The 21,557-nt window shown below is 38.0% G+C and overlaps 1 protein-coding gene across 1 annotated transcript in view; it reads right to left on the reverse strand.

The window, feature by feature from the left end:
* Nucleotides 1-384: 384 nt before the first annotated feature.
* LOC124149535 overlaps nt 385-21,557 on the reverse strand; it is a 43,980-nt gene continuing 22,807 nt past the window's right edge. Inside the window, exons 11-13 of the mRNA XM_046521202.2 lie at nt 20,460-20,522; nt 9,435-9,499; nt 385-3,342 (exon numbers count right to left, since the gene is read on the reverse strand). Coding sequence (XP_046377158.2) covers nt 3,085-3,342; nt 9,435-9,499; nt 20,460-20,522 — 386 coding nt within the window. The 3' untranslated portion in view covers nt 385-3,084. The remainder of the gene's footprint in view (nt 3,343-9,434; nt 9,500-20,459; nt 20,523-21,557) is intronic.

Genomic DNA, 21,557 nt, shown 5'->3' on the forward strand with positions numbered 1-21,557 from the left:
CAGCGATTGACATCATGAGCATCAATCAACGCAATTTGGATACAATGACATGCATCAACCAAGTCAGCGAACCTCCTGATCCTGTTCGTCGCCTCTTAAAACAAGCTTGTAAATAATCAAATAATGATAGAATGCAATATCACTGAATAATTTGTTATTTCTCGAAAGACCTTGAGCTTGATGAAAAGTGATCAAAACCCTTTCAGAGGAGGGCACCATCCTAGATAAGGAACAGACGAAGTTTAATGATAAAAGCATTCATACTTTTGTGGAATGTGTAACCACCAGCATTCTGCAAGCATCTTTTAGAGCCACCATAGCAGGGATCATCTTTACAAAGATGGAGCAACATGAACAACAACATGAAAACACAAACCCCACAGGGACATTATTTAGCTGACTTTAATACTTCAGACACCGGGTAAACATAATTAAAACACAGATAATGATATGAGACACATGTTAAGAAATTCAAAGAGTAAACTTGAAATCTAAACTGATCAAAAGTTTACAGCAGAGTTTGGTGTATAATGTAAACTCAAACCTTAGAGTTGAGCAAGTGACACAGTTTTCTAAAATGATATTGACCTGCAGGTGATGTGAGGTTTAATGTTGTGTTGACGATTATAGCACTTACATAGCGACGTGCATGCATGTGTGTGTGTTCCTACTTGTACTAGTCCAGACTGATCAGATGTTCAGCTTGGAGTTAGTGTAGTGTGTTTCAGTGAGGTATCCATGTTAAACAGGTATCTCCGTGGGCTGGCACTATAAAATTGGCATTAGTCGGAGTAGTACAAGCAGCCACTAACACACACATGCATGCAGATTGCTATATAAGTGTAACAACCTTGAACGTGACATTAAACTCTATTTCACCTCACCTCTTAATGCCTTTTGATTTGACATGGCCAGAGGACAGAACAACTGACCTTCTGCTCTACTCTCAAGAGACTGTCATAAAACCATCTACTTATCCAGATGGCCACTTATCCAACATGTTCTATTATCAGCCATGACGTGAAATGTCTTAAAAAGTATAGCAAACAAAAGAAACATTCAATGTTAAAATATATTAACCATCTCAATGTTGAGTTGTATCTCCCATAAGTAATGCTGAGTAAGACGGGCAGTACCAAGCAACCAAGGGAAGGAACTCATGGATGTTTGGAAAAGTTACTGTGAGCTGATACACACCACCGGAGTGTTTGAAGGACAATTTCCTTTTGAATTTATATTTCAATTTGCCTATATAATGACTCCAGGGATCCAGACGAAAAAGTCCTTGTTTACTTACATAACCAGGTTTTAAACAACAACAAATAACACAGTAGGGACCAAAAAAACCCATCTACTTTTTACTCGTCATTCAGTATTAACAAGATTTGACTGTAGCCCATAGTATTGGAGAAGAAGAGCACAATGCCGACTGACTGGAGGATGGTGGATAGAAAAATGGACAATGTCACAGTGTGTTAAAACTGATTCCTGTTCTCTATGACTATATGAAGCCTCAATCTAAATGTTTAATGGAATACTGCTGAATAAGAAAGTACTGAGTGCAGGAAAAGTACAGCAAAAAATGCAAGTGTATGCTATTTGTGATAATCTACTGTCATAAGAAACTGTGGCACACACACATGCTTTCACATGCTCTCAAACACACATACTCTCACACATTGAAGTAAAACGTATCACATGAAGACCATGAAACATAACCTGCAGCTATTTCAGCCTATCATATTGACAATGAAATTGGCAGGTATACATGCACAGTTCAAGTTTCAGACATTACATTGTTACACAACCAGATACCACAACAATAGTAACAAGCACAATACAGGCCACAATTTCAAGCTTCAGTAATTTAATCAATAATTCAAACTATATACCCAGAATTTGCACAAACCTGTATAAGACTATTGTTTTATAAAATATTCAAGTCAATAGTCAGTTACATTCTGTTTCTGACCAGACACTGTTGGATATACTCCACACTATCTATCAAATTGTGTATGCAAGCCTTGGGTTGATCGTTACAAGGGTGATGGATAACATTCCATGATGGAGACCATTCACTGAGATACTTAGGTTCCAGTTTTCATCACTTGCCACAAGTCTTTCATCACTTGCCACATAGTTTCAATTGTTTTTAGATGTGGAGAAACTGAAGAACACTGCAGTATCAAGCTGAGTAGCTACATATGGGTGAATTGTGTCATTGGACTAGGGATATTGTCTTGTTAAAGTTACAAGGGAATTTCACTTTGGGTGATATTTGAATCAAAGATACCCCTTGAACACTTCATGAATCCAGTTTTCATGTTGCTGTCAGTAACTGAGTCCAACTAAGCCACTGACGCCCTTCCCAAACAACAACTCTTGAACAAACTGACCACACTTGTTGTGAGATGGTGAGAAGCACTGTTGAAATCTAGCACCCCTTTACATTGGTTATTGTGAGCTTTGTCATACATGTCATTCTGCCTATGTGCGGTAAACCAGACATGACAATATACTCCAATATGTCCTGATAAAAATGTGTCACTTTATAAATGTGAGCAAGAGATACTCACATTTTTTGCATTAATGTCATGCTCACATAATTCAAAACTGACATTTTCTGGTTCATTGATCACTTGATTGCCTGGTTTGTTGACAGGCCGCCGAGGCATCGCAAGAGTACTGGTGAGCATGTCAGGCAATACATACTTACTTTTTTATGCAAATTGTGTGAATGGCGGGTGCTACCGGTAGGGCAGGACATGCATACCCTTTTCATGAACACCTGGTGTCATCACTGATTTTCAGCCAAGACCCTGCACATCGTGTCATAAACATCATGTAATCGTATATTCATTTGATCATTTGCAGAATGGAGGCAAACACAATACACAAAGCACTGTCATTGCTGTTGACTTGTAGAGCAGGATATTGATCCATTATCCATGTATAGTATCCATGTGTCTGGACGCCATCTGGCCTGGCATTGCGTACCTCAGCTCATACACAGAGTTTAGTCATTCATTTTATACACCAAGCCAATATATGGTTGGAATTGAAAGAAGCAGACAGTATGGGAGATTAAACTTGTTCTGTGATTATTGATTGTTTTCCATTTTGTAAACTGTTTCCTGGTTTCGGATGTCTCGCTGTAATCAATGGTTGTTTCATTTGAGTTTCATCCTCACTTGTGCAATTCTCAATGTCTAAATCAGACAATGCAAAATCCACCTGTTTAGGATATGTCTGGGAACTGTATGAAGGTGGCATATCCATCTGAAGACTGCTGGCATCATCTCTGGGAGGATTGTTTCCTGTTGGGATGACATGAGGGTTTGCCTGTAAAGATAAGGTGTATATTCAGTGTCATTTTCCTGAAAACATAGTGAGTGAAAAAGCACTGGAGTAGGAAAGTAAAATGGTTAGATCACTCTTTCTAATTTGTGGTTTATAAATATCATTTCATGATTTACAGTAAACAGAATCCCATCCCTACAATTTCCCAAATGCCCCAAACTTTCCCACCAAACATGTATCATAAATTACTTTGACTTCACAAATCAGGTATCTAATCCCTATCAAACTTGGATCCAAATGCTGTCCAATGCAGTACAACATTGGTCCTGCTACCCTAAGAGAAGCACTTCTGGTCTAATGACATCACTTCTGGTTCTGATTTAATTACCTTCACCTTAACATTTCAGCAAATCACATGAAATTATTTCATGTATAAGTGCTTACAAACATTTAATACAAACACTGAGGTTGGTTCAGTTCACAAAGAAGCAGAACAACCTAATGAATGACCATACCAATGACCTTCAAATAGCTGAAAACCTCACCACTTTAATGCACCACACAAAGGATGACAGGTACCAAACATCATCGAACAAAAATCAACACTTCTAAGTAATTTTGAAACGAGCAAAAACTCTGATACATACAGTCACATCACTAAATAGTCTGATACATACAGTCACATCACTAAATAGTCTGATACATACAGTCACATCACTAAACAGTCAGATACATACAGACACATCACTAAATAGTCTAATACATACAGTCACATCACTAAACAGTCTGATACATACAGTCACATCACTAAATAGTCTGATACATACAGTCACATCACTAAATAGTCTGATACATACAGTCACATCACTAAATAGTCTGATACATACAGTCACATCACTAAATAGTCTGATACATACAGTCACATCACTAAACAGTCTGATACATACAGTCATATCACTAAACAGTCTTATACATACAGTCACATCACTAAATAGTCTTATACATACAGTCACATCACTAAACAGTCAGATACATACAGTCACATCACTAAACAGTCTTATACATACAGTCACATCACTAAATAGTCTTATACATACAGTCACATCACTAAACAGTCTGATACATACAGTCACATCACTAAACAGTCTTATACATACAGTCACATCACTAAATAGTCTTATACATACAGTCACATCACTAAATAGTCTGATACATACAGCCACATCACTAAACAGTCTGATATATACAGTCACATCACTAAACAGTCTGATACATACAGTCACATCACTAAACAGTCTGATACATACAGCAACATCACTAAACAGTCTGATACATGCAGCCACATCACTAAACAGTCTGATACATACAGCAACATCACTAAACAGTCTTATACATACAGTCACATCACTAAACAGTCTGATTCATACAGTCACATCACTAAACAGTCTGATACATACAGTCACATCACTAAACAGTCTGATACAATCAGCCACATCACTAAATAGTCTGATACATACAGTCACATCACTAAACAGTCTGATACATGCAGTCACATCACTAAACAGTCTGATACATACAGCCACATCACTAAATAGTCTGATAGATACAGCCACATCACTAAACAGCCTGATACAATCAGTCACATCACTAAACAGTCTGATACATACAGCCACATCACTAAACAGTCTGATACATACAGTCACATCACTAAACAGTCTGATACAATCAGTCACATCACTAAACAGCCTGATACATACAGCCACATCACTAAATAGTCTGATACATACAGCCACACCACTAAACAGCCTGATACATACAGCCATATTACTAAACAGTCTGATACATACAGCCTAATACAAAACAGCCTGATGCAAACATTCACATCACTAAACAGTCTGATACATACAGTCACATCACTAAACAGTCTGATACAATCAGTCACATCACTAAACAGCCTGATACATACAGCCACATCACTAAATAGTCTGATACATACAGCCACACCACTAAACAGCCTGATACATACAGCCACATCACTAAACAGCCTGATACATACAGCCATATTACTAAACAGTCTGATACATACAGTCACATCACTAAATAGTCTGATACATACAGCCACATCACTAAACAGCCTGATACATACAGCCACATCACTAAACAGTCTGACACATACAGTCACATCACTAAACAGTCTGATACAATCAGTCACATCACTAAATAGTCTGATAGATACAGCCACATCACTAAACAGCCTGATACACACAGCCACATCATTAACAGTCTGATACAATCAGTCACATTCCTAAACAGTCTGATACATACAGTCACATCACTAAACAGTCTGATACATACAGCCTAATACAAAACAGCCTGATGCAAACAGTCACATCACTAAACAGTCTGACACATACACCCCAACACAAAACAGCCTGATACATACAGCCACATCACTAAACAGTCAGATACATACAGTCACATCACTAAACAGTCTTATACATACAGTCACATCACTAAATAGTCTTATACATACAGTCACATCACTAAACAGTCTGATACATACAGTCACATCACTAAACAGTCTTATACATACAGTCACATCACTAAATAGTCTTATACATACAGTCACATCACTAAATAGTCTGATACATACAGCCACATCACTAAACAGTCTGATACATACAGTCACATCACTAAACAGTCTGATACATACAGTCACATCACTAAACAGTCTGATACATACAGCAACATCACTCAACAGTCTGATACATGCAGCCACATCACTAAACAGTCTGATACATACAGCAACATCACTAAACAGTCTTATACATACAGTCACATCACTAAACAGTCTGATTCATACAGTCACATCACTAAACAGTCTGATACATACAGTCACATCACTAAACAGTCTGATACAATCAGCCACATCACTAAATAGTCTGATACATACAGTCACATCACTAAACAGTCTGATACATGCAGTCACATCACTAAACAGCCTGATACATCACTAAACAGTCTGATACATACAGTCACATCACTAAACAGTCTGATACATACAGCAACATCACTAAACAGTCTGATACATGCAGCCACATCACTAAACAGTCTGATACATACAGCAACATCACTAAACAGTCTTATACATACAGTCACATCACTAAATAGTCTTATACATACAGTCACATCACTAAACAGTCTGATACATACAGTCACATCACTAAACAGTCTTATACATACAGTCACATCACTAAATAGTCTTATACATACAGTCACATCACTAAATAGTCTGATACATACAGCCACATCACTAAACAGTCTGATACATACAGTCACATCACTAAACAGTCTGATACATACAGTCACATCACTAAACAGTCTGATACATACAGCAACATCACTAAACAGTCTGATACATGCAGCCACATCACTAAACAGTCTGATACATACAGCAACATCACTAAACAGTCTTATACATACAGTCACATCACTAAACAGTCTGATTCATACAGTCACATCACTAAACAGTCTGATACATACAGTCACATCACTAAACAGTCTGATACAATCAGCCACATCACTAAATAGTCTGATACATACAGTCACATCACTAAACAGTCTGATACATGCAGTCACATCACTAAACAGTCTGATACATACAGCCACATCACTAAATAGTCTGATACATACAGCCACATCACTAAACAGCCTGATACAATCAGTCACATCACTAAACAGTCTGATACATACAGCCACATCACTAAACAGTCTGATACATACAGTCACATCACTAAACAGTCTGATACAATCAGTCACATCACTAAACAGCCTGATACATACAGCCACATCACTAAATAGTCTGATACATACAGCCACACCACTAAACAGCCTGATACATACAGCCACATCACTAAACAGCCTGATACATACAGCCATATTACTAAACAGTCTGATACATACAGCCTAATACAAAACAGCCTGATGCAAACATTCACATCACTAAACAGCCTGATACATACAGCCACATCACTAAATAGTCTGATACATACAGCCACACCACTAAACAGCCTGATACATACAGCCACATCACTAAACAGCCTGATACATACAGCCATATTACTAAACAGTCTGATACATACAGTCACATCACTAAATAGTCTGATACATACAGCCACATCACTAAACAGCCTGATACATACAGCCACATCACTAAACAGTCTGACACATACAGTCACATCACTAAACAGTCTGATACAATCAGTCACATCACTAAATAGTCTGATAGATACAGCCACATCACTAAACAGCCTGATACACACAGCCACATCATTAACAGTCTGATACAATCAGTCACATTCCTAAACAGTCTGATACATACAGTCACATCACTAAACAGTCTGATACATACAGCCTAATACAAAACAGCCTGATGCAAACAGTCACATCACTAAACAGTCTGACACATACACCCCAACACAAAACAGCCTGATACATACAGCCACATCACTAAACAGTCAGATACATACAGTCACATCACTAAACAGTCTTATACATACAGTCACATCACTAAATAGTCTTATACATACAGTCACATCACTAAACAGTCTGATACATACAGTCACATCACTAAACAGTCTTATACATACAGTCACATCACTAAATAGTCTTATACATACAGTCACATCACTAAATAGTCTGATACATACAGCCACATCACTAAACAGTCTGATACATACAGTCACATCACTAAACAGTCTGATACATACAGTCACATCACTAAACAGTCTGATACATACAGCAACATCACTCAACAGTCTGATACATGCAGCCACATCACTAAACAGTCTGATACATACAGCAACATCACTAAACAGTCTTATACATACAGTCACATCACTAAACAGTCTGATTCATACAGTCACATCACTAAACAGTCTGATACATACAGTCACATCACTAAATAGTCTGATACAATCAGCCACATCACTAAATAGTCTGATACATACAGTCACATCACTAAACAGTCTGATACATGCAGTCACATCACTAAACAGTCTGATACATACAGCCACATCACTAAACAGCCTGATACATCACTAAACAGTCTGATACATACAGTCACATCACTAAACAGTCTGATACATACAGCAACATCACTAAACAGTCTGATACATGCAGCCACATCACTAAACAGTATGATACATACAGCAACATCACTAAACAGTCTTATACATACAGTCACATCACTAAACAGTCTGATTCATACAGTCACATCACTAAACAGTCTGATACATACAGTCACATCACTAAACAGTCTGATACAATCAGCCACATCACTAAATAGTCTGATACATACAGTCACATCACTAAACAGTCTGATACATGCAGTCACATCACTAAACAGTCTGATACATACAGCCACATCACTAAACAGCCTGATACATCACTAAACAGTCTGATACATACAGTCACATCACTAAACAGTCTGATACATACAGCAACATCACTAAACAGTCTGATACATGCAGCCACATCACTAAACAGTCTGATACATACAGCAACATCACTAAACAGTCTTATACATACAGTCACATCACTAAACAGTCTGATACATACAGCCACATCAATAAACAGCCTGATACATACAGTCACATCACTAAACAGTCTGATATAATCAGTCACATCACTAAACAGTCTGATACAATCAGTCACATCACTAAACAGTCTGATATAATCAGTCACATCACTAAACAGTCTGATATAATCAGTCACATCACTAAACAGTCTGATATAATCAGTCACATCACTAAACAGTCTGATATAATCAGTCACATCTCTAAACAGTCTGATATAATCAGTCACATCACTAAACAGTCTGATATAATCAGTCACATCACTAAACAGTCTGATATAATCAGTCACATCACTAAACAGTCTGATACATACAGCCACATCAATAAACAGCCTGATACATACAGCCACATCACTTAACAGCCTGATACATACAGTCACATCACTAAACAGTCTGATATAATCAGTCACATCACTAAACAGTCTGATACAATCAGTCACATCACTAAACAGTTTTTAACGTTAATTGGCTGTGTAATGGCATGAAGTCTGACACTCACATGTTGGTCCACAATAGTGCCCTGTGCTCCTAAGATAACATTCCGAGCATCAATATGCAAACCATCTGAAACATACAAGAGTGCATGGGAACTCATTACATGATATTACCCACAGTGCCACAGATATAGGGGAAGTATTTTTGGTAATTGTCAGTGAGCATTATAATTGTTGACACCATGTTCAATTACTTGCCACAGTGATATCAAAAGACATCATACAATTCTAATGTACTTGCCAATCAACATGGACCATCATCCAAATCATTTCATGTGTCCGGAGTGAAGTCTCCACTTGACATGTCAACAACAGGCTGTGGTGAAGTCTCCACCTGACATGTCAACAACAGGCTGTCTGAGGTGAAGTCTCCACTTGACATGTCAACAACAGACTGTCTGAGGTGAAGTCTCCACTTGACATGTCAACAACAGACTGTGGTAAAAGTCTCCACCTGACATGTCAACAACAGGCTGTCTGAGGTGAAGTCTCCACTTGACATGTCAACAACAGACTGTGGTAAAATTCTCCACCTGACATGTCAACAACAGACTGTGGTGAAGTCTCCACCTGACATGTCAACAACAGGCTGTCTGAGGTGAAGTCTCCCCTTGACATGTCAACAACAGACTGTGGTGAAGTCTCCACCTGACATGTCAACAACAGGCTGTGGTGAAGTCTCCACCTGACATGTCAACAACAGGCTGTGGTGAAGTCTCCACCTGACATGTCAACAACAGGCTGTCTGAGGTGAAGTCTCCACTTGACATGTCAACAACAGACTGTGGTGAAGTCTCCACCTGACATGTCAACAACAGGCTCTCTGAGGTGAAGTCTCCACCTGACATGTCAACAACAGGCTGTGGTGAAGTCTCCACCTGACATGTCAACAACAGGCTGTCTGAGGTGAAGTCTCCACTTGACATGTCAACAACAGACTGTGGTGAAGTCTCCACCTGACATGTCAACAACAGGCTCTCTGAGGTGAAGTCTCCACCTGACATGTCAACAACAGGCTGTCTGAGGGGAAGTCTCCACTTGACATGTCAACAACAGGCTGTGGTGAAGTCTCCACCTGACATGTCAACAACAGGCTGTGGTGAAGTCTCCACCTGACATGTCAACAACAGGCTGTCTGAGGGGAAGTCTCCACCTGACATGTCAACAACAGGCTGTCTGAGGTGAAGTCTCCACCTGACATGTCAACAACAGGCTGTCTGAGGGGAAGTCTCCACCTGACATGTCAACAACAGGCTGTCTGAGGTGAAGTCTCCACCTGACATGTCAACAACAGGCTGTGGTGAAGACTCCACCTGACATGTCAACAACAGGCTGTCTGAGGGGAAGTCTCCACCTGACATTTCAACAACAGGCTGTTTGAGGTGAAGTCTCCACCTGACATGTCAACAACAGGCTGTGGTGAAGTCTCCACCTGACATGTCAACAACAGGTTGTCTGAGGTGAAGTCTCCACTTGACATGTCAACAACAGGCTGTCTGAGGTGAAGTCTCCACCTGACATGTCAACAACAGGCTGTCTGAGGGGAAGTCTCCACTTGACATGTCAACAACAGGCTGTCTGAGGGGAAGTCTCCACCTGACATGTCAACAACAGGCTGTCTGAGGTGAAGTCTCCACCTGACATGTCAACAACAGGCTCTCTGAGGTGAAGTTCTGGCTATATCTGACGACGGCCCTTAACAAAGGCAGCAGTTGTGTCGTCAGGAGTATGAGACCAGCAGAACGGCGGGACGAAGTATCTGACGAGGCGCGGGAACACCAACCGGGCGACTGGCGGGAGCTTGCAAGAGTTGCTCCCAAAAGGCACAAATGGCCTTAGGATTCATATAATCAAGCGGCGCAGAAGGTGTAGATTGGGGAGGAGCACCGAAGGAACCGTGCCGATGTAGTCATATCCGAAGGTGGAGGGGCTGGATTCGACAGGCAGGGAGAGGTTGGTGGCAGCGAAGTATCAAACATTTCCTCCTATAAGCAAGTTTTTTCTAGCGACGAAGGAGGGCCTTTCTGTTATGATTAAAGTCAGTAATTGACAAGGGAGTGCAAAAAGAGCAGTGCTGATCAAATGAGCATGCAGGCTTGCAGTAGGGGCAAAGTTGATGTGGATCTTTCCCCAACTTAGGCCTTTGACATAAAGCACAATGCATAGAATACATTCTGCAAAAAAATGTAAACAGCGCATAAGTGTAACGAGCAGAATCACATATGAAGCAAAACATGTTACTGGACAATAAGTGAACTAAGCGTACAAACAAACAAACACAACACAGTGTGAAGCGCGACTGGGATCAATTCAAAAACAGAATATTCCTAATCAATAGGAAGTATGTCAATAGCAAGCCATAATCAACAAAATAAAAGAGAGATTCACCAATAGTTTAAGAGAACTATAGCAAAAAGTACATAAACTCGCTACTCCATAAACAGAGATGTACAAAAGTTAAAATGGCGACCAAGGGGTGAAATGTGCTATAAAAATATAGCTTTACAAGCTATAAACTGCAAAGAATCCGATATAGCAAGCAGGGAAAGGATATATGGAGGAAACACCACCTGAAGACAAAATTTGAAAATAAAACAAGGTATGCCGAGAAATGGGCTGTAGTCTGTTTAAACTGTCTCTTCGTTCCAGTACTGTTTGTTTGTATAAGGTAGGGAAGCTAAAGCACTGTGTAGTATCAGGTAAGGTAAAACAAGTCCTCTGAAGTCTTAAGAAGAGATAGGCAGTTCGGACGCTTTATGTCATCATAAAAATTGATTAAATGTGAAATCAATACACACAAAAGGACCCTTCTCTGAAATAAATAACTCAGTCTTGATAAGTATCTCTTAGATCAGCTAACTTCAGAAGTTTCTTAGAAAAAATATCCCCACTGCAGACACTATGTACCAAGTAAAATAACATAGATCTAGGGATGTAACTCTATAAAACAAATTGTTACGGGACCAATTTCCGAACTCAGCCTTGACAAGTATCTCTTAGACAAGCATGCAAATTTTCATTCATGTGACTTCAGTAGTTTCTGAAAAAACATGTCCCCATTTCAAAGAGTATGCACTAAGTCGAAAAGCATGGAGCAAGGGCCATAACTCTGTAACAAATGTATTTACAATACCAAGTTTCGAAATCATTAAAGATCATAACCAGTAAAATCAGTGTGTAATATTTCATTTCTCTGACTTAAATACTTTATGAGAAAACTTTGTCCCCTTTGAGAAGCAGACGGACAGACGAACCCCATTCCCATATCCCCAACCCAAATTGTGGCGAGGGATAATAACTCACAACTCAGCATTACAGATTACTGCCATTGTGCCAATGTGGACGACTGAGCAGCATCTTTGAACAGCATGAAGAAAGATCCGCCAGAAGTGAGAGAAGAATGTATCTTTAGTTTGTCCAGTGCATCAGTGCAGCTGGACATCCAAACTGTGTCTACATGTATTGTTTTTGTAGCCCATTTTATGCTTGTATCATATTAAATAATTGCCATTTTACAGCCAGTCCACGTTGCAGCATTCCCTTGCACTAATTAGGCAGTGTATCCTTGTAAATCCAGCACCACCAGTAACACCATGACAGTTTCTGATCATTTGAAATCAACTCAAATTGGCCCTCAACATTGAACCATACTTGCTGATCTACATCACTTGGACAACTCATCAGATGTCAAATTTCAGCAGAAATAACTTAACCATGGCTTCAAGAGAAAAAAAGACTAGTCATAGATGTATAAGTATCATTCATAAGTTGTCATGACATCACATGGTGATTGTTTTCATAGCAATGATTGAAATACACAAAATACCTCATATGAATAGTGCCATGGCACTGTAGCTCACCTGGATAATTAGTCAACAGTCAATAAACGTCAATAAAAACAGACACTTTGCTGTCAGCATAAATACTCTGGTAATATTAAGAATGAAATAATTGACACATGTATATGTAAGTATCATATTTCAATAATATGTTCTGTATCCAACAATAAATGTAATATTGTATAAAATTCTTACAAAAAGGATAAATTTATGTTACACAAAGTTTCAACACTGTTTCTGTATATATATATCCCTTCTGAGGAGATTTATTTTTCATATTTCTTTCTTATTTTTCTTGTCTTTGCATTTTTATGACTTTCATAAAATGAATGCAATGTTAAATGGTGACAAACAATGACATAAACACCGTTTCTCAGTTAATGTGTACATTTAAACATCAGCTGAAACACTTCATATAGCTTTGATATGGGAGATCATGCCAGTTGTTATATTAGACTGACTGGCAGAAACAAGTGACACCAGAAAAAAACCCATAAATTAATTAAGCTCTCAGATATCAACTGTCCAAGATATATCAATCTAACACTTATGTCACTGTTGCTCCTAATAACTAAAGGCAAGGTTCAACAATTAATTTCAAAAGCATATCAAAAGATAATCTAGGTAAGGAAATCTATCTGACGTGCAAGTTTCACTTCATCATGCATTGATACATTGCTGAAATCGTTTGTTGTTTTTATTGATTTGCTTGTGAAAATGTAAATAAAACATATTTCACTCAATATGTTGTGTAGCAAAAATTTATAAATAACAGATACAAGTTTGTGAAATTCATGTTAATTTCATGACATTTCCATCGATTACAGAAACAAATGTTACATAATTTATGAAGCTATCTTCAGAACTCATGAATAAACTGTTTTACGATTCCATGTGATCATGCATTTCCTTCCGCGGCACTAGTCTCTTGACAATCATCATTACACGTTACACAAGATAGCCAGCCCCACACTGGCACTGGTAACATTTCCCCTGTAACAATCATGTCAGGACATTTGATAATGTTGTGGATGTTTTAAAATTAAAGATGATAGGTTTATTCTTTGAAAAAACAAACTTGTTCTCTTGAGCTTTTTGACTGTGTAAATACAGATGAAATTTTGTGTAATAACAGACACAATTTTGATGTTAGTGTTACCAATCGTTTGTATTAGATTTGCATAATATGGAAGTTACCAACAACAACAAAATTTTCCTTGCCAAATATGCTTGTAATAGTTTTTAGATTTGTGTGTTTCACTGCACTACATTTTTCAATTATATTTTGTCAAAAACTCTTTCATTTTCATTTTAACCAGACACTAATATATTAATAGAGATAATAAGAAGCTTCTTTCCTGTTTTAGAATATGGGAGATGTATGTTACACGAAGATTGCAGCATATTTGACATCTGTGTTAGCTTCATCTTACAATAATTAAATTTTCGATGTGTTCATTAAACATCCTGCATTCCAATTAGCTGAATTGGTTACGTGTTAAGGTGCCACACCAACCGAGGCGCACTACTTTTATTACTGCTGAATGTCGGGACCAATAATACAGTCGGGGGAATTCCCTTTCTGCTCATGTGTATCATGCACAGGACATTTAGTGACATTCATTGTCCAAACTACCCTTTGAAACCGAGGGCGGAGAAGGAATGAAACAGCAAACGTGCAGGCTTGCTCGCCAGTTTTTTCCCTGCTCGCCTCAGTTCCACAACTTCATGTCTTTGGGTTTCTTTTCAAACTAGGATTTTTCCAACTGTGTTTACACGTTTTCAGGGAACTAATGTTTAAATCTGGCGGTAACTGACAATGTCATTTGAAACAGCCACCTTCTCCCGGACATATTTCTTCCGGTTCGTTAGAGTCTGACTGTTGCTGTTCTTTTCGCCTATTGCCTTGATTGACAGGTTCTATGAACATTGTTTTTGTCCTACTCTCTGTTGATTGGCTACCGACTGTGTAGGCGTGTCAAGTTATGTGCATAAATTAAACGATCATATAACTGGAATGTTTATCAATCTCATCGTTTTTGTCTGTTTTGATATATACAACTGTTTTTGGTTAAACTTTTGTAGGTATAACATGTTTTACAGTGTTGAATTTAATTATAAGCATTGACTATGTATTTTTTTCGGTTCATTGAGGTATGAATCGAAAAACTGATGTGCAATTTTTTGTAAGAATACACTACAAAAATTATCAGTGCATTGTGTTTTGGGGCAAAATCATATAAACTGTGCTTTGAGACCAGTTTGTCTGTGGACTGAAATGAAAGAGTACACAACTTAAACTTCTGAGGGTAAATGAGTGACATTTGAGGAACCAGTTGAGACGAGGAGTTGGAAGAATTGGCATCATGAGATACCAGTGAAATTCAGAAGACATTCTCTGTAATGTAAATTGCCTCCAAGTCAAAGAAGCCATTCCACAACCTGGGAGTAAATGCTATTGATATTGAAGGGAAGGTCACAGTCCAGATCAGTTTAGATAGAGTAGAATGAGTGTACAACAGCAAGTAGACCACGCCTGCATTGCTTTGAGTATGCCAAGACTTTCCTGGTAATGTTGAGGCAAGTGGTTGGCAATATGAGAATGAAGACACTGACTTTGACACAGGGTACATGCACACCCAGAGAACTGAGAAACCATTTGGTTACCCGGACGTTCAGGGGGGAACAGTGGACCTGGATACAGGTTCTGCATGTTTAGTGATGCAACACAAGATGGACCAGTCTGTTTTCTAATGTGCAACCTCCCCTGTAATGTGAGGATATACACAGAAGAACCACTAGTACCACTTGAATACATAGATGTAAATATAAGCTGAAGCTCGGGAGGGATGTCTGAATTTCTACCTTGTCCCAAAAGGAAAGGGCAATGAGGCATTTTTGGGTAGTCTGTGGATAAATGGGCTTGGTCTTGCACTGGCCGAAATCCACTCGATAAAATCACAACAGAACACCATGCCTGGAAAATAGGGCTGGGACAAGTCCAAATTTACTACCCGGGTACCCAACCCCCTATTACCCGACCCTATCCGGGTACCCACTGTCGGTCTCAGGAGATGTCTCCAAATATCCGAATGGGAACATTTCTTAGCATAGCCCTGGCAAAACGTATTGAGTAACATGTATTAAACAATCTGAATACACTGAAGCTGAATTAAGCTCTCTCTTTATTCATCCATATGAAAAATCAGAAGGAATGGGTGCATAATCAGAATGAAATGCGAACATTAGTGACTTGTAGTGTAACCATAGAGTTCTAGATAAGTTTTGTCATTAAACAATATGTCACGTGACTAAGCAAGGGTCTGGGTAGTCCTGTGGGTACCCGGGTCCTACTCAGTACCAACCCATCCCAGGTACCCGAGTTACCAGTCCCAGCAATACTGAAAAAGGACCAGAAGTAGAAGAACTATCACAGAGATACAGCTCAGTATTCAGAGAAGGCTTTGAAAAGCTCAAAGATATTATTAAAGCAAGACAAATTTTTCCGAAGATTGCACACACACATTATATAAACCGAGGGATATTCCATGGTCCCTCCATAAAGAAAGTAGGTGTGGAATTGGAACAAATTGAAAATTTGTACTTGTGAGGACTTCAAGATGACTGTAAACCCAGTACTCCAGGTGAGACACAGCCAATGCCCAAGGTGGAAGATGTCTTAATGAAACTATCTGGAGGACAGTATTTGACAAAGGTAGACATCTGACAGGTGTTTTGACAAATAGAAGTTCCACACCATTAACCCACCGAAAGGACTTAACTGATATAACTGGCATCAGTCATCCAAACGGCCCCTGCTATATATCAGCGAACAGTAGAGCAGGTTTTACAGAGAATCCAGGGACAGATATCATATTAGATAACATCATCATCAGTCATCCAAACGGCCCCTGCTATATATCAGCAAACAGTGGAGCAGGTTTTACAGAGAATCCAGGGACAGATATCATATTAGATAACATCATCATCAGTCATCCAAACGGCCCCTGCTATATATCAGCGAACAGTGGAGCAGGTTTTACAGAGAATCCAGGGACAGATATCATATTAGATATCATCATCATCAGTCATAGAAGTGAATCTGAAAGCTTGCTAGATTAGACATTGTGTTGCAGCGACTGGGAGAGAGAGATCTAGTTAAGAATGTTGAGAAACGTGCATTTGTCAAGGACAAGATTCAGTATTGTGGTCATGTAATTGACAGTGATTGTGTTAGTGTTTTCAGCAAGTCAAAGAACTTGTGAGTCGAAAGTGATAGATGATCAACAAAACAATATACATGCTTTACGCACTTTAAAAAAAAAAACACATCGTATCCCTTCAGCAAATTCAGGTGAATAAACAGGTATAACAAACTTGGTCAATAAAAGTATGAAATTTGATATAAAACATCACTAGACATGATGATTTTCCATTTAAAATGTATTTCCTGCTCTCAAAGGCATTGTTTTATGTGCAGAGATTAAGATTACCGTGTGTATTTTCTCGTAAACTAAGCCGGAAAAAGCAACCAGTGATTCAGTAAAACGTACCCAATGATACATCTTCAAAGAATTTTTTGATGCAGGGTTGTCGGAAGAAATTGTATCTAAAATTATTTTATCAGGAATGATATATTCCAATATCGTGTTATTTTAGTTGAAGCTTCCACCATATTTAATTAAAATTATAAGAACCATAAGCATAGCACTTTGGTACAGATTGTATGCAGGATATTGTTTGACTTATGGTACGATTTTGACCAGTCACCGTAGGGACTTCCCGCGCTACATGTATTTCGATTGCAAAAATGTTATGTTGACATTTAATAGTCAAAATGGCTCAAATATGACTTTTAGCGAGTCGTGGTACGGCATTTATGATATGTGTATCCATTCTCTTGCAACTAAAGTTGTTTCAAGGCGTCAATACCGGTAATCTGACCACGGTTGCTGTTGACAACAGTGAGTTGTGAGATCTACTGATCACTTCGCATACGATTTCGCCGAAATTATTGTAAACATTATTATAATTTTTGAAAGAAATTTGGAATATAATTAAACAAGAAAAAAAAGTGAGCGTGGCTCACTTATACCCCCAACCCGCCTATTGTGTCAGTAGTTTCAAATTTAATAGCGAGGATAGGGTTAGGGTTTGAAAAATTCATTAAAAAAATGGCAAATTAATAAAAACAATTTTTTTCTTTTGACTGCACCCATCATTATGACAGAGATTATATGTACTAAGTTTGAGATGAATCCACCGAATAGTTTAAGAGAAATCGCGCGGACAAAGATTTCGGACAGACGTTAGGGTTTGAAAAATTCATTAAAAAAATGGAAAATTAATCAAAACAATTTTTTTCTTTTGACTGCATCCCTCCATATGACACAGATTATATGTTCTAAGTTAGAGATTAATCCACCGAATAGTTTAAGAGAAATCACGGGGACAAAGATTTCAGACGACGTTAGGGTTTGAAAAATTCATAAAAACATGGAAAATTAATAAAAACAATTTTTTTCTTTTGACTGCACCCCTTCATATGACACAGATTATATGTACTAAGTTTGAGATGAATCCACTGAATAGTTTAAGAGAAATCTTGCTGACAAAGTTTTCAGATGGACAGGCGGACAGACGGACGGACGGAACCTTGGTATAACTATATACCCCAGACATTTTGTCGGGGGTATAAAAAATATATTGCAAACATTAGTCCAGATAAACAATGAACAATTTTTTTATTACCAGATATGATAATAATAGGATTAAATTGCGTACTTCAATTCCGATTTGTTGACTGGTATTTCTGGTGTTTGGTGATCAGCTGATAATGTTTTCTGAGATGGGGGAAAACATTGTGTCATTTGAAAACTTGAGTTTATCAAAAAATGTTAGTAAATTTTCGGAGAAATGCTTTACTGAGAGCTATAACCGAGTTAGCGCTATATTGAAGGGCGCAATAACGAGGGAACACTGTAACACTTAGAGTTGCAATGGTCGCATCACTCTATGAGATAGGGGCAAGTGATGTCAGATGGGACCAAGAAACGTAATGCATTTGCTTCACAGGCTCTAAGGAAGTTGGAGTGCAGTTATGCCCATGTAGTCGAGGAAGACTTTGGACTGGTATGGTGTGTATAATTTCAACCAGTATGTTTAATGGAGAAAGTTTACCTTTGTGACAGATCATCAGCAACTAACGGCAATGCTGATTTACTTACAACACTGAGATTGGATAAAAATCAACTGAGATTGATGCAGTGGATTTGTTTCATATCAGTCAGTTTGAGACATGACCTATGCAAGGTGGAGATATTCAGCTTCAGCAATTGTGTCAATGATTACACAATTGAAGGGTGGTAGTTGATGCACATTCAAAATGGAAAGGTTGTCTTCTCAATATCAAGAACAGCAGACAGGACAGTGGACATTTTGTGCACTATATTTACTTATTATTTATCTTAATATTTAATCTTAATATACTTTTCTTTATACTTTGAAAAACTAACACAATATTTATTTGTTGATTTGATGAAGCTTCAACCTTATAATGGTGACCAACATGTTTGCTCATGATAATTGATGAAAAAAGATTTGCAACATTGTCTACGTTAACATAATAGTAGAATTGGTGCAATACATTCTGAGCAAAGGAAGCAAAGAATATTTTTGCAACATTTTCAAGGACAGTTAAGTTGAATGCTCATCATGATACCTTGAACAAACTTGAATCTGCTCATAGCAATACACATCCATGCATTGTTTGTGCTTCCTAAGGCTTGTCGTTCTTGAGGGGAAAAAATCATATTTTTTTGTGAACTTTGATTTTTAACATACTTCTAACAAAAGCTAAAATACCATTTGATGTATCAAGTTGAAAATACACAATATTACACAAATGAAACATATATGCTATTATCCACTATAAAACTACACATACACCAAATTTCATTGCATTTGGTGGTTCAAAAATGGCTTTTTATCACTGTTTCAATATTGCTGCCATGGTTATCATTTTAAAATTGGATTTGAACCTCTTGAACAAATTCAGTCATCATCCAAAGGAACAAGAATGTGAAGCTTAGCTTCTTTGGTCCAGTTACTTTCTAACGGAAGGGGTGAAATGATATCAGACAGGCAGGCAATGACAAAAATCAAACAAGCCCAAAATATTGTCAATCTTACCTCTAGGTTGAGACTTAGCATCAGATAATTCTTTCAATTTTTCCTTCATCAGGTTCTGTGAAACTGCAAATATTGAACATTTTTACTCTTAGTACACAAATATGTAAACAATGGGTAGTTTTTTTATATAACGATGTAACCAATGGAAAATGTTTATACAAACAGGTACCTCCAATTCAAAATATGTATCTCTAGTGTCATATATTGGATCACATGATTTTGCCACTGTTCTGTTTGAGGTGAAGTTTTATAAAAAAAACACCATGTATTTATACCTCTGATAACACAAGATTTCTGTCATGCGCTTAACGAAGTGAGATACCTAACCATAAGGATCATACAGTGCTGTTAATGCAGGACACAACACGATTTTGTGAATCCTATATGTCATTTTACAACATGGAGAAAGTAACCTAATTAACAAAAGATTGCCAAAAAAGACACGTTACTTCAGATAGTTACCATGGCCCATGGCAGCAATTTTGGAACTTGAAAACATAACTGTTTTGTTGACAAAGATCTCACAAACTTCATCCAGAAATATCAATCAAAATGACCAGTAATTTTGGAGAAGAAAATTTTATCATAAAGTCTGTTTTTCATACGCAAAAATGCTACTTTTCAAACAAAACTCCTGCCTTTGGGTGAACAGGGGTACGTTCTAGATCTGAAAGCACTACTGATATAGATGTGCCCAGTGGTTTTCGACAAAAGAGGTTACTTGATGTTGACATCACTCAAATCTAAAAACATCAATTCTGGGTTGAGAAAACATGTGCCAACTGCAGTACGAATCTAAATCGGAAATCCAATGCCACAAGCTACCTTTATAAAAATGAATATGCCCTTTCCATATTATCAGTTTGTGACATAAGCCACTAGTCCTCAGCTCAGCTCACAACAGCCCATAAACTAACATCAAGAACTATTTCAGAGGTTGCTATTAGAAGAGTTCGGGCCATCTTCCCTAGGAAAGGGAGTTAACTGACTTTAGATGTCCTGTTTCCACCCTTGCCGAACTAGGCTGGAATTTATGGGCTTGATCATAGCACCATCAGTGGCTGTTACAAGCTATGCCCCTTCTACTGACCAATCAGT

Source organism: Haliotis rufescens, unplaced genomic scaffold (genome assembly GCF_023055435.1).
Source record: "Haliotis rufescens isolate VD_foot unplaced genomic scaffold, xgHalRufe1.0.p SCAF_4, whole genome shotgun sequence".
In the NCBI taxonomy this organism is placed as follows: Eukaryota; Metazoa; Mollusca; class Gastropoda; order Lepetellida; family Haliotidae; genus Haliotis; species Haliotis rufescens.